A 15,279-nucleotide genomic window follows, 5' to 3' on the forward strand; every position below is an offset into this window, starting at 1 on the left:
GTTGCTTAAAAATGCTATAATTTGGCATGTGAGTGGTAATAATAATAGTATGTTAGTTTAGCTAGTATAGCTTTTATGGAAAAAGTTTAATTTATAGATTGTATTGCCTATATGTCCTAAGCTTTTCAACACAAACAATTAGTATATGAATGGATGGAGTAGAGTTACAGTGATAAGCCTATAAGAACCATGTAATAGGATATTTTTTGCTTTATCACTGTCAGAAAACAGTGTTGTATATTGTATCATTATTATCATTTTCTTTTTTTCTGGTTTCCAGTTTTTGCCACCATGGTTCTCAGCATTCTTTGAGTTGTGTAAAGATAAAGTATAATATATATATATACATACATACATACATACATACATACATACATACATACATACATAGCTCTGCACTACCTGAACTCTGTTTTAACAGCCTACAACATTACAGTTTTTTTCGATTGCTAAACGACAGTGGGCACAACTGGAGTCACATGTGCAAAACTCTAACTCCAGTCTGCACAGCAGCAGTTCATGTGGACCAAACTCTAGATCGTTTCTCATTGCTTGAACACAGTTTTCAGAACTCTACACACTTATCCCATGACTTTAATCACAACGTGCACAACACTGTAGATTTACAGCACTTTGTTCAAATGCTAACACACTGCTGTCAGAACTGTTAACCACACATTCAAAACAGAATAGATTTCAGTCTGGTGCCTATCAAACACTGCTGATTGAAATTTTAGCTGAAAGCCTAAGTAGGTGTCTTATTTTAGACTAGTTAGTGAATATGTTTACGGTATTTATATAGAGAAAGATCAGAAAGCCTTTTTTTGTATATAAACACCAAATAAGAATGAAACAATTCTACACTGTACTGTTTGAGAGAAACAGGTAAAAGAGCAAAGATACCAATATGTCCAGGTAAGATGTCTGAGGTTATGTACACAGCTATAAAAAAAAGTGAAAAACACTATATCTTTACAATAGTAAAACTGTGTTCTTACTGTTTTTCAGAAAGTAATGGAGGTGAAAGCAATAGAAACACCACATTCATTTTTATTTAGAGATGATGCAGACATCTAATGTGATGAAGAAAACTTGCCACATGATGCTGGAGAGAGGCAGGATTAGTCACACTATTCTTTGGTACTGTTACGTATGTACCTTTAGTTTTTTCCCCCAGTAATTCCATAAATTACTAGAGACAAAATACTTTATTGAAGAAAACTGCTGATTTTCATTCCTTCTTGTTTACATTATGTAAAAATTGGTATGCTATACAATCTATATTTTTTCCTTAAATAAACTGTTGAGTAGTGTCAAGTCACTCAAATTGTTCAAACTGTAAAGAAGAGAAAGTTTGTAATTTGTGTATTGGTGTTTGATGCTAGTGTTTTTACCCTCAGTGTGTTCTGAGTGACAGTGTGTGTTCTCTCAGTGAGGACTGTTCATAGTGTTTGGCTGCACTGAGTCTGTTTTGAGACGTGTGTTAAGAGTTGTGTTGCTTTGAATGAGTTTTGCAGGTGATGTGAACTGTTTAGCTCCTGTGACTGTTGGTAGTGCAGACTGTAGTAAGAGTTTTGCACATGTGACTCCAGTTGTGCCCACTGTCGTTTAGCAATCGGAAAAAACTGTAACATTTTGCTAAATCTGCACCATGAAAGGTCATGCTGAATTAGCTACCAGCAGTTCCATGGATGTAGAGACAACTATGGACAGACCGATTATCGACGCTGGACAATTATAGAGCCGTTTTTTAGGCAGTTTGCAGATTTTCTGTATCGGCATTTATTTGCTTTACAACCGATAAAGTTAATTAATTAAAAAGTGTGCTACTTTGGCTTCGCAACAGCTCTGTGTCTGTCCCTCTGCTTCGGTTTCACTCACCAATGAGGTATATGTCTGGTAATGTACACGGCTTGTAGTTATGTTTTTTTTTATTTTGAAACATTAGAAATGGGGACCAGGTGTCTTAAAAGGCTGACATTTCCTTCTTTCTGTGTGCATTGCGTTTTTCCATTGAAATGTATTCTGAGATTAAATTTGTCCACTGATTGATATGGCAAGATTTCTTTGATTTCCAGTTTTAATTAATAATTTGGGTTTCTGTCATTCTGATGAAAGTCCAATAGTCACTTTCCTTTCAGCTCTGTTTTGGTCTCCACCAACTCCTGAGCTAAGTATCTGCCTCTTTAGCAGCTAAATGTTCCATTACATTCACTAGCTTATTGCTAACTTTGTTTGCCTGCTATTTGGTGTTGGGCAGGCTGTAAAGAACAAAACAATATTTTAATTTTGAGAGTTTTTCCTTAGCTGGACTGTTGGTCTTAGAATATATGGTATACTGTACGGATTGTAAAGCCCTATGGGGCAAATTTGTGATTTTGGGCCATATAAATTAAAATTTGAAAACTTGACTGATTTAAACACTCCATGGAGCTGACCGGGTCTGCAGTGTCTTCTTTGTGGGTTTGAAATTACGAGGGACCCCTGTCAAATTACACATAGTCATTTGATCCATTGTCAATATGAAAATATTCACTAGTGCACCTTTGAATTGAAGTAGCAAAATCCGTATTTACAATGTGTATGAGTGGAGCCATCATTGTTGTGCAGATGTGACATTATGAGGTGCATTTCTCGACTTTGGAGAGAATAAAACATCTTACCTTGTTCACAGTTAACCCCCTTGTAGGCTGGGCTACATATGCAGATTCCCTGGATGCAGGAGCCATGGTTGGAGCAGGTGGGGTCGATGCACTGACCTTCCTCCACGTTACACTCTGCCCCCTTCCACCCTGCCAGGCACACACACCTTCCTTTCTCATACACGCCGTTACCGCTGCACAACACGGGGCATGAATCTGCAACAGGACAAACACAGATTACACCCACAAACTCAGTAGTACACACATGCAAACACACACACACACACACACACACACACACACACACACACACACACACAGAGTGCTGCAGTATATTAGCTGGGAGACCGCAGTAACCTACCGTGAGTGGGGCTACGCTCTCTTATCTCAGCTAGTGTGCGGATTCAGAAAATCCTCAAGCAGCCTCTGTCTCCCTCTCTTTCTCTCTCAAACACACACACAGACACGCTCATACGTGCGTAGACACACACTCCAGCTTATCCCTCACGCTGTTTCAATTTACTCAAGCACCACCTGAGCCTGGCTACCACGGCAACCCAGGAATAGTAGAAAATCCCCCCAACGTCACCTCACTCGCTCTGAACAGGCCGTGAAAACAATCGTGAAAACGGAAGATTAGGAAAGAGAGCATTAGGGGTTTATAGAATGAGGGTGGAAACCAGAGCTATCTCCATGAAGAGATGGAGAGCTGTGTAGCTAATGTAATGACAGCCAGGTAGAATAAAGTCAGTGAGTGTATGACGCACTGACAGTTACACCCCGAACCGCCCCTCCACCCCCCCTCTCCTCTTTGGAGGAGGTATGGCAGCTCCCGACGTCAAATGGATTAGAAAGAGGATCCAGAACCAATGCCTTTTTTCTGGGATAATTTGCAGTGAAGGCCCATGCGTTCATGCGAGCTGGCATGTGTTACGTGTTTGTTTGATCCTTTGTTAAATCCAACACTCTGTACCCCACAGTAATAAATTCACACTTCACTTTTTACAACTCTTGCCAAAACTTGCTGTCTAACTTTTCAAACGCTGAATATTATAACGCGAGCAAATGAGCAAGGATAAGAGGAACAAATGAATAAATGATTAGTGTAAATAAATAATAGAATGTGATATTATATCAGCTGTTTCTACACAATGAGACAGGTACAACTACAATCATTTTAGGGACAGAGGGAGAGAGAGAGAGAGAGAGAATGAGAAACAGTGGCAGACAGAAAGCAAGTTGGAGAGAGAAGAAACAGAGGTAGAAAAGTTAGAGAGACAGGTAGAGCTGTGACGATGATATGGAAAGGTTGCAGCTGAAGGATGATGCCTGGCAATCATCTTTGCCTCACTTTGCCTTGTACAGGCAAAAGTTGGAGAAACAGCTAGCTAGCTCATGTAGTCCTTACCTAGCTACTGCGCATGTGCGACTGACAACAAAGATGTTACAGAAATTGAGATGTCTCACTCTGTAGCTAAAACAGAGACCTGAACACAGGGTGAAAAGAGGAGCTGGAGCAATGTGCAGTACAACAAAAATATGGTGCTTTTTGAAAATTAAACCATGTAAACCTATTCTGATACAATCTCAAATTACAATTATGAACCTGAAATTGAGCATAATATGGCCACTTTAATAGTGAAACTATACATTTGTGACAGATTTATAAAAAGTGACAATAGAAGTGACTGGGCTTGAGGCTGAGTGTCAGAGACAGGGTAGAGAGGTCAGAAAGCATTGAGAGACATTGGTGATTTCATCCTTTATCTGATATCTCTTTACCTTTGGCACAGTCAGGACCCAAGAAGCCAGCGAAGCAGTGGCAGTGTCCAGCCACACACTCTCCGTTTCCATTACAGTCTGTAGCGCAGCCATCCATTGAGTCTGCACAACCAAACACACACACACACATTCACAAATCAGACATAAAAGGCAGAGAGAAAAAAAAAACGAAACTTGAAAATATTCTACATGTAACTCCATAAGCTGGCATAGCTCTCTGTTATTGAATAAGAGATCTGATAAGCAATGGATGGCTCCCCAGACTCAGGGGCTATATTAGATTAGTCTGATCCAGCTGCTATCACTCTCTGGGGAATGGCCAAGCACTCACTTACACTCAGTAGCACTAAGCACATTATACTGTATTACAGGTTGGAAAACACACTGCGCGCAAATTTACAAACATCAAGGCTTAATCAACAAACTGTTTACAAGGGCGCAATGTGGAACGAGATTGAACAACATAAAATCTGACATTGTGAGTGCACGAGATATTGGAGAATGGCTAATACTGTGTCGCTACAGTCGCTAAACTCTTGGCATTGCCAATATCAATGCAGTGCTTGTTCCTACTAGTGCGTTGTCTCATCTGGATACGCGCGTTTCATCATATCCCTCTGTAGGCTATATGCATTTCATCATATTCCACCATCGGACTTCAATTAGCTGCCTTCCTTTTACCTCTCTCCTTTCCTCCCATTGATATGTCCATCATGTCAGATCTCATTCCCCGTGTACAGACAGCATTGAAAAGATAGATAAAGAGGGAGAGCACTTTTATGCTTTTAGAGCATTACATAAGATGGACGATTCAGGTGGAGAAGAGGCTGGCAGACTCTATCCAAACTAGATAGAGTAATTAAAATGGGTGTCAAGGATGTCATCCTTTGTTTGACCCTGTGCCATCCTGCTCTGCTCCTCTGAACAGGGATCGAGTCAAACCTCTGCAGTCCCCTGGCTCGCACTGTTCAGGGAGCATGGATGACAAATCCTCCTGTGGCATGGCTCACCCACACGCGCTCACACACATTTACAAACACACGCACGCAAAGTTATTATGTGACACCCCTGCCTTGAGGCGCATGTGACACATGCTAATGAGACAGGCCCTGCCAGTAGCCAGAAGCACAGCGTTATCCTCCACAGCAGCCCATCACTACAGAAACCAAAGTCATTTTCACCTCCATCACCCGTCAGCGTCACTCTGATGGAAAGAAGGAGTGGCAATCATCTTTTCTCCCACACAGTCAGGAGGACTCACAAACCTTTCTCTGTAAGTGTCTCTTTCTCTCTGGAAAAAAAAGCTTTGCATACACAACTTCCAATATTGCATCCGGCACCTGACACATTCAGTGAACAAAAACTCATCTGCAAGGTCACGGAGTTCCTTTTAATCCAGAGGAGATGATCGATCAGTCGGAGAGCGCAAGGCTGTAAGGTGCAGAGTAGTAACAGTGAAATAAGCTCTGTATCTTTCAGGTCAATGTCTCAACAATAAAAATCTCCAGGCAGGTGTGTGTGTGTGTGTGTGTGTGTGTGTGTGTGTGTGTGTGTGTGTGTGTGTGTGTGTGTGTGTGTGTGTGTGTGTGTGTGTGTGCGTGTGTGTGTGTGCGTGACACCCGTTCGGTTCTTTCCACTGACTCAACCCTTTCCAGTTAGAAATCACTCATGCCATAAGTTATTGCAGTTAAATGCTATTATAAAATGGGTGCTTCCAGCCAAGTGATCTGATTGGTCAAATAAGCATTGCAATTGTACTTTATGAGCCTGTAAAGTTTCAGCCATGCTTTACGACCCTTGGGCTTTATAATTTTATGAAAAAATGAAATGGGTGCTCAGCTAACTAGAAGCATCCAGCCGTAAGCTAACCACTTTTTTTTTTGTTTATCATCTATTTTGTTAAAACTTCCAGGTATATACATGAAACTTTTTCTTACACTTTTGTTGGCCATTGTGTAAAACATATAATATGCAAGAGGATGTGTGATGACAGCTGAAGTGTAGCAATTATTCATAATTAATAGGCCTGGAGGAAGCACCACTCTATGCCTGGGTACAGGCTGAGTAGAATTAAAGAAGATGGGGCTGAAGTGGAGGTGGTGAATCGCAGATACCATTAAGCCGGAGCTTTTTTGGGTCACATGTAAATACAAATAAAACTCTTTTTCTGCACCTGCTGCTGTTTTTCTGTACAAAATGGAAATCACATAATGATGTCTATTTTCAAATCAGCAGATGTTCTTCTCACCTTTTCATTCTTCCTTTCCAACATTAATGTGACACATTTATACATTATAGTCGGAATCACTGAGAAGTGACTGTAGAGTATAGTGTATAGACATATCAGCATATATTACGGTACATATATCAGCATTTGTGCCGACAATTTTCCATCCTACTCAGCAGCAGCACCGAGTTAAGTTGTACTGTGTGTGTGTGTGTGTGTGTGTGTGTGTGTGTGTGCGTGCGTGCGTGTAATGGTCTGTGAACAGATGACAGAACATAATGTCTTCTGACCGATACAGGTCAACTGACCAGCACGTGTGGCTTTGATTGTTCTACAACTTACTTCTTTCTTCTTTTTTTACCTTTATCGAGAAGATTATAGTGAGCGTTTTCTGTCTCATGTAATCACAAACCTCATTACTCTTGCAAGCGTGTTTAAACTTCAGCACACATGTTTTACATACAATACGTCCCTTATGATCATTTCATGTATTGTTTTTATATTCTTTATGTTCTCATATTTTCTATCTTGTCAAACTGATACTCTATTGATTATATTTTGTTTTATTTATTTATTTTTACGACCGCTATTCTCTTATTTATACTCTGCGTTTCTTTGTTGTATCCAGTTACTCTTTGCTTCGGAAAAGCTGAATTTCCCGAAAGAGATCATCTCATTTCTCCCTCGTCTCCCCATAAACCTCCGCTCTGAGCTAAAGCATACCGTGTCTCTTATTAGAATTTATTGTACTGTAATGCAATGGTTTTGTAACCCTAGTTAGGGGTGTAAATGGGCAGTGAAATGAACTTTGACATCAATCCATTAATATTATTTTCCCCTTTCAAGCCAAATCACTTGATTAATTATTTGGAAAACCTAAGTGGACTAAAGGCTGCTACTCTGAGCCCATCTGTTGTGTCTATATTTGTTTTGATTATTGAAGAGGAAAAGGGAAGTTAACTCTTTGTAGATGCTGCCGTTTTCTGTTTAGCTCAAAATAGGGTCGGTATATTCCAGACTTTATAGACAGCACACGTGTCAACAAATGTTTGACAGCTCTGAAATAAAATCTGTTTTTAGCTGTCGCATTCTGTCAGTCATTGTATAAAAGACTCTGTCAATATGACGATGAAAGATGTCTACAGTACAATGTTTTGGCACTACGGAGCTGTTTACTGATTGGCTTACAACTTGGGCTGTTAGAGGTTGGTGATACACATATTTAGCTTATATGCATTAAGAAAGCTCGGTGCAGTGTTCCTGATCATCTACTGAAAAACATGAAAACTAAATAAAACATGGCCAGTTAAAGATCAGCACGACTCCCAAAATAGAATTTCACAGAGTCCTTTTCATAATATCTGCTCGTCACACATTGCATGCTTTGTAATTGCCATATCACGTGTCTGTTACATAAAAATTACCAAGTCCCCCCACGGAGTTCCAGTGCTACTACATTTCCCCAACACTTTTTTTTTTGTTATTTCAAAATTGTATTTTCTTAAGGGCTACGGGACAAAGGGGGAGTGAAGAAACTGCCCTAGTAATTATCCACTTGTCTATATTCAGCCATGTACTCTTGCATTATTCACATCCTTCAATTTACACTGCCATCCGTGTGTGTCATAGCAATGAGCTGCAGTTAGCTAGCCCTGTCATTACTACAGGAGCTGTCCTCCCCTTTCTAACGGCTGTCTCTTGCCATGCCAAGCTCACTTTTAGAAATGTCAATGAGTCTCAAACTACTACTCTGGGCCATGTCCTTATGTTTTTGCACATCAACAGATGAAGTCCTTTATGGGGGTAAAGGACAAGAGTGAAGCAACCCTGAGGTACAAACCGTGAAATGCACACAATACAATTCAATAACTATAAAGAAAATTACTTCTTTATTCTTCTACATATGGAAGAAAGGCTACCAGTTTCAGTGAGGTGTAATAATCCACCTCACCTATGGGAGTGCTGTGGAGTAACACTTGCTCCAGGTTCCGTCCGTCGTTGTAGAGAGCGAGGTGCCAGGTGCCGGGGTCCATGTACTCTATGAAGCCGGTTTCCTGGAGGCCGCTCAGCAGAAGGCCTTTGGGAGCTTTGGCAGTCAAGACGGGATCAGTCAAGGACCTGGGCAGCGCCTTCCCATCCAACAGTTTCACAAAATCGAACTGGACACACAATCAGACAACAATAATATCATCCAATTGGAATAGGCACCACTGGAAATGTACTAAACCTTGATAAAGGCTAAGGAAATTTTCATTGTGCAGTGGTGTGTGGCTGCCGTTTGGTGAGCTTTGTGAATCTGCCAATTGAATGCTTTTGGAAAACCGCCTGCATACAAGAAGCTGTGGGAATAGCATTAGATGTGGATATCAGATTTGAATAGCGAAACAGGAATCCAAAAAAATAGGAAGCAAAATCATCATCTGTGGCAGATCGGTTCTCTACCAGACATGTTCCACAGCAGATGGTCCAACAACTTGACGTGCTGCTAATAGCACAGGTAGACTTTAACCACCCAGGTTTTTCAAAAGGAACAGACTATTATTTCATTTGTCTAAACCTTTCAGTGTTTCTTCCTCACCCTCTTTAACTTTCCCCACCACCCTCATCTCTCCCTCCCCTCCTCTCCATCCTAAAACCTTCTTGAACTAGCTTATTCCCCCTGAGGGCTGTGTGTCACACTAGTGTCAAAAACAGCTAATTAGACCTCTTCATGCAGGCGAGAGCAGGGGCGCACTGATGTTAAAAAGCAGATGACTCAGTGTGTGTTGTATTTTTGTCTGTGTAAGTGCTTCTCGCATGGCATAATGCTGTTCTACATGGGGTACAACAATTGCACGTGTGTGTGTGTATTGTTTTCTGGAAACGTGTCTGAGAGACATTATTTACACTAACTTCTAAAACCTAAATCAGAAATCACAGTTTCCTTGTAAAAATGACATGCATCCACCCTTTTCGAGCTGCTTTTAACATCTCTGTCCACATAAGGAAAAATGGCAAAATATTTCTTCCTCTTCTTTTAGTTGACAAACATAAAAATGTTGCATCTGGTATGGCAGACAAAGCCTGATTACTCTGCACCTTTGTTTTCCATCATCTCTAAACACTGTTTTAATACAGCCAAACTCACAATTTAATTGTTCTCGTTTACATATATTCCGTTTCTGTTGTCAGAAAAAAATTGTGATTTGTTCATGGCTCATAAAAGCTACCTGTTAAACAGGCAGACAGCAATTCCTGCTCTGCTGCACAGACAATCAAATCATTATTTTGTGCTCGCAAAATTGTCTGACAAAAACATAAATACAGTTTATTGACACCTGTGTTGTGTAATTGGCTTTACTGGCATTTAAAATGAGTGATCACAGACAAGGTTAGAGGTGACAGGAAGTCATTTTCTTGACTTCTTACTGCTACACAACCCCTAACCTGTCTGAGCAGGCATATGCAGTAGGCGATTTGAGGTGGAATGGGGGGGCAAAATGACCAAAATGCATCCCCCTTGTTATCCTGCCATCTTTTTTTTCATCCCCACTGTCAATCTTTAAACTGAACTGAACAAAATGATTAGAATCAGCAAAGGGATTCACAATTTCCACCTGTACAGTTACAATCTTAATCAATCTTCAATCTTAATATTGGCTGAAATTGTGGTACACAATAACACAGGTTGAGTGAGCATGCAGGCAAAGCTCAGAGAAGGGATGTTGAGAGAGCAAGAGAGACACTGCGTGTGGAAAAATGGCAGACAGACAAATACATTGAGCACAGAATAGATTTTTGTTTGCTCAAATCAAATAATTCTTCGCAAAGGAAATATTTTCTCTACAAAATACAATTTATATAGCAAATATAACGCCATGTACATAATTGTCTTTGATCAAGCACTTCACGTGAGGCCAGAATTTTCAAAAGTTATCACTCAAAAACAGCCTTTGTGTGGATGAAAGACCAGAGAGAAAAAGGTGCATTAGTGTGGATGTGGTACATGGTACTTCAGCAAACAAGCCCATCTGGGTGAACAGCATGCTACAACAGGAGCCTCCTTTACCTGAGTGTGTGTAGGCGGTATGTTCCTGCGTCCGTAGACCCCCAGCAGTGCGTTGTGGGAGAGAGACAGGTTGAACTTGATGTAGGTCGGATGGTGCACAGTCAAATGAAACCTCCAAAAAAGTCCCGGTGGGATTGCCTGGCTTTGCTGGGTTCCAATGTCCAACTCGCCACGGTCAATGGCCCGGCCTCGCACCCATTTCTCTGCAGGTAAAAACCACGGACAGGAGATATTGTTTAGTCACATACTGCAGATTTGTCACGGTAGACAGGGAGTTCTATTCAGTATCAGAGGGAGCATTTAATAGCCAACCTGATGTCTTCAAACATCAGGGTGATCAACTGCCCTCTAACGAAGTGAGAGTGAATACACATCAGGAATGACTGAGTGCTTGTGAAAATCCTGCTTTTCAAGGGACCCTGCTTTGGATAGGCTCTGCATAAAGATGAACTGCTTTAGAAAGGAAGTGTTTTGTCTGAGAGCGGTCTACTGGGGCTTTGTCATGTGTTACATTAGCATCGTCTAACAAGAAAGAAAGTGTGTGTGTGTGTGTGTGTGTGTGTGTGTGTGTGTGTGTGTTTGTGTGTGTGTGTGTGTGTGTGTGTGTGTGTGCGTGTGTATGTGTATGTGTTAGCATATGTGTTCTAAAAGGAGAAAGACAGAGAGGTGGATGAGAGAAAGCGAGGAGGGCAGGGGCAAGCACGCATTCACAAACAGCGCCACGGCACACAGATAGTGTCTTGAGTGAGAGCCTGTCTTTGTCTGTGAAGAGAATAGGTCTTTCCAACAGTCCCCTGACCATCAGCTCCTCTCCTCTCCATAAGCTTTTTTATCAACCACCAGGCCTGAGTCTTTTGTGTAGAGGAGCAGGCGAGGCTCTCCAGACCTCTTTGTGTCTGCCTTTATGGAGAGATATATCTCTGCTTCTAAACTAAGATGGAGAAAATATGGTGACAGAGGGGAGCCAGCCGATCGTTACGGCCACAAAGGCAGATGAACAGTTAGGGGCAGATTCATGGACGAGGCCACTCGCTCTCTATCTATAATGCCTGCAGCTTTACCCCTCCATTATGGCGACACCATGCCCACCCACAGGCTTGCCGGCATATATCACATATGGTGTCACACAGATAGGGGGGTGAAGAGTGCAGGCCTGGGAGTAGCTCATTTCTACTGACGCTGTTGTTCGGTCGGTCAGTCCACCACCTTGGTCCAGACCAAGGTTATAATAGTTAACGAAAACGAACGAAATAACGAAAACTAGTTAGGAAAAAACATTGTCATTAACCGAAATAAAAATAAAAACGAGGCATTACAAAAAAACAATAACTAAACTAAAACTGTAATGTCTGTTTGCAAAACTAACTAAAATAAAATAATCGAGTAAATGTCCTTAGTTTTCGTCTTTGTCAATGTCTTTCACAGAGCAAAGAACGTTATATATCTTTCCAACCATGACATTTCCCGTAGACATAGTATAGTTTCCGACTGGGAACCCAGAAATTCCATGTCAAATTGAACACAACATATCAGTGTACATCATGGCGGTACCGAAAGTCGGAAAAAAGCACCAGAGTCTTATTTGATTATGACTGTCAGATAAAAGCAAGTGCCTTGCAGTGGAAGGTGGTAAAATAAGTGGACAATTTATTACAGGGAAAAATCCCACGAATTTGAAAGTACATTTGAGAAGCGCACACAAGCTAGGAGGCTAACCTAGCTTACCTTAACAAGGTAAAAGGACAAAGCAAAGCCCTCTTTCCCAGAAACAGAAGCTAACCCCGGTACAGGAAATGGATGTATGGATACAGGGCCGGGCAGCATGACGGAGACAACAGCAGGACAGAGAACACTATGGAGGGCTTTCACCGGCGACCCGATAGCTGCTGGTTAGTCAATACGCAGGAACATCAAAAGCGGGAGGAAGCGTGGGTTAATATGTGGATTGATACTGGGCTGTCTAAACAACTGTGTGACTCGATTGACTTGAAAACGTTCGCCAGTTTACTAAGTGGCACACGTTACTAACACATGTTGCACTTACTGCAGCGGCTTGTGTAGACTGTTTACATATTTATGAGCATATGTAGGCTACATTTTCTGTAGGCCTACTGGTGTTATTGTTGAATACATTGTGAATTCTAAAATTGTATGATGTTTTTGTTGAGTTATTATTACACAATACTTTTTCTGACCTTTTTGAATCCCCCGACAAATAACCCATATTACAAAAAAAGACTAAAATGAATAAAAACTAAACTAAAACTAAGCATTTTCAAAAAATAAAAACTAAACTAGCAAACCCGCTTTAAAAACTAATTAAAACTAAACTGAATTTGAAAACAAAAAGTCAAAACGAAATAAAAATAAAAACTAATGAAAAATGCAAAACTATAATAACCTTGGTTCAGACTGACATGTCTCAACAACAACAAAGGAGCCCAATTCTCCCACTCGCCTCTTGTTTGGTGGCCTTGGTTTGTTTACTGAATATAATGTCTTTCATAACGCCTGTATGATATTTCAGGTCATTCACGGGTTAAGTTACAGATTGTGTGAGCTTGTTCCAATCTGTCGTCCCCAGCACACCTATGACACAAGGGAATAACATCTAATCACTGGCAGGCTGAAGTGCATGAGCCTGAGTGTAGTGTGTAGAGCACCACAGATCTGGAATGTGCTTGATGAAAGCTTGAAAATGTCACATTCTGTCTCCATCTTAAAAAAAAAAACGAAAGTAAAAACTGCTTATAACACAACATTGATTATTCATTAAGTGTTATATATGAACTGTGTTGTATCTATTGTAAAATTAGTTTTTTAGTGTTCATTTTAGTGTATATTCTGTGTTGTATGTTTATTGATAATGGGCCCCTTCCGAAAAACTTTTAGTAGCTTATTTAGGGTTCCCCATTTCACGCGTCATACATACTGTATGATCATTGTACAATAACGACATGTGAATAAACTGAAACTATTTGATGGATTGCAAGGAATTTTGTACACGGAAATTCATGGTGCCAAGAGAATGAATCCTAATTACTTTGGTGATCAACATGACTTTTTTATCTAGCACAACCATGAGGATGTCATTTGTGGTTTTGAGTGAACTCTCGAAGTCTCGACTATCAGGTACGGGCATTAAATTCCCCCTCAAGATATATTGTAATAACTTTGTGGATTGCTTAAGTTTTCATCTAGTGCAATCATCAGGTCAGAATTTTAATTTGTTAAATACTTTGGTTAATGACCAAATACCTGCAATAATGATGACATTCCCATCAGCCTCAACTGTACTTTGTATTTATTGTTAATAAGCAAATATTAACATGCTAACACACAATAACCTAAGATAGTAAACATGGTAAACATTACACCTGCTAAACAGCAGCATAATGTCACTGTGAGCATGTTAGCACATGACATGGGTGGAGAACTGAACGGGCCTACCGGGCCCAGGGGCCAAAGGCCTCAGAGGGCCCCTATAAGCCAGAGCCTGTTTGCTTTTCTTGTGTCACAGTCAAACGGCTAAGTCATTCATGTCAATAACAGAGCCCCAAAAGTCCTACTACAAACATACTTAAGGAACAGCCTAAACATTCACTTTGACGATGTCACAAGAAGGAAACCATCATAAAACCATGAAACCAGAAACCATGATACATTTTAAGTGAGTGTTTCTGTGCCCAGGGGCCCATTGACTCATAATCCACCTGTGCACAATGATGTTACCATTTAGCTTAAAACACAGAGCTGCTAGCATGGCTGTAGACTCTTTGTCTTATTTCTCTCCAACCAGAATTCTTACCTTTAAGACCTACTCTTACATTTACTGTTATATATCATGCTAATAAATGCCAAAGCATTGGATTTTTCTTTTTATATTCCATCTCTTTTATCTTCTTCTGCTTTGGACTACGGGATTGAAAAAAAAGTAATTTGATTAATTGGTTAATTGATTGAACTATACTGAGCTGTGACAAGAGAGCAGGATAGAGGAAGGTGGGGGGTGACAAATGGAGAGAAACACGAGAGGGGGGTGAGAACAAAAAGAGAGTTCAAAAAGGTTTGAAATGAAAGAGAAACAACGACAGGTGTCCTGTGTGAAGCATAAATTGCCACTAAAATCGCTAGAAAACCGAATAAAAGCAGCTTGGCAGAAGTAAGGTATGCATTCATGCATTTCTGTCGAGTCTACCTCAGCAGTCTATTCCTTTTAACGCTTATCCTCACTCCTGTGCATCGGCACGAAAATAAAGGCCAGCAGAGGGATGGATGTCCCGAGGAAAGCAGCTTTTTATTCAACAAAAAGATGAATGGGACATGAATAGGGCATGGCAGTTGGCAGAACACTGGCAGGCAGACAGGCGTGCAGGCGGGCCGGCAAGCAGGCTGACTGGCGGGCAGATGAGCAGGCACGTCCTTCTGGTGCTAATTACTGTATTGCCCCTCTATATGATGCAACACGGGGACAGAAAGTGGCGCTCAGGTCAGCTGCGAGGATGGGTGGTGGAGTATGTGGGAGACGGGGGCTGGGGAGATGTAGAGAAGAGGAGGGGGAAGAGAAGAGATGAGAGGAC

General features: G+C 40.9%; 1 protein-coding gene across 1 annotated transcript in view; it reads right to left on the reverse strand.

Annotated features, from left to right (window-relative positions):
- tenm1 (teneurin transmembrane protein 1) overlaps positions 1 to 15,279 on the reverse strand; it is a 182,912-nt gene that overhangs the window by 72,788 nt on the left and 94,845 nt on the right. The window contains exons 7-10 of the mRNA XM_028589371.1: positions 10,700 to 10,902; positions 8,603 to 8,810; positions 4,425 to 4,526; positions 2,664 to 2,858 (exon numbers count right to left, since the gene is read on the reverse strand). Of these exons, the coding sequence (XP_028445172.1) occupies positions 2,664 to 2,858; positions 4,425 to 4,526; positions 8,603 to 8,810; positions 10,700 to 10,902 (708 nt within the window). The remainder of the gene's footprint in view (positions 1 to 2,663; positions 2,859 to 4,424; positions 4,527 to 8,602; positions 8,811 to 10,699; positions 10,903 to 15,279) is intronic.

This window comes from Perca flavescens, chromosome 10 (genome assembly GCF_004354835.1).
Source record: "Perca flavescens isolate YP-PL-M2 chromosome 10, PFLA_1.0, whole genome shotgun sequence".
Classification (NCBI taxonomy): Eukaryota; Metazoa; Chordata; class Actinopteri; order Perciformes; family Percidae; genus Perca; species Perca flavescens.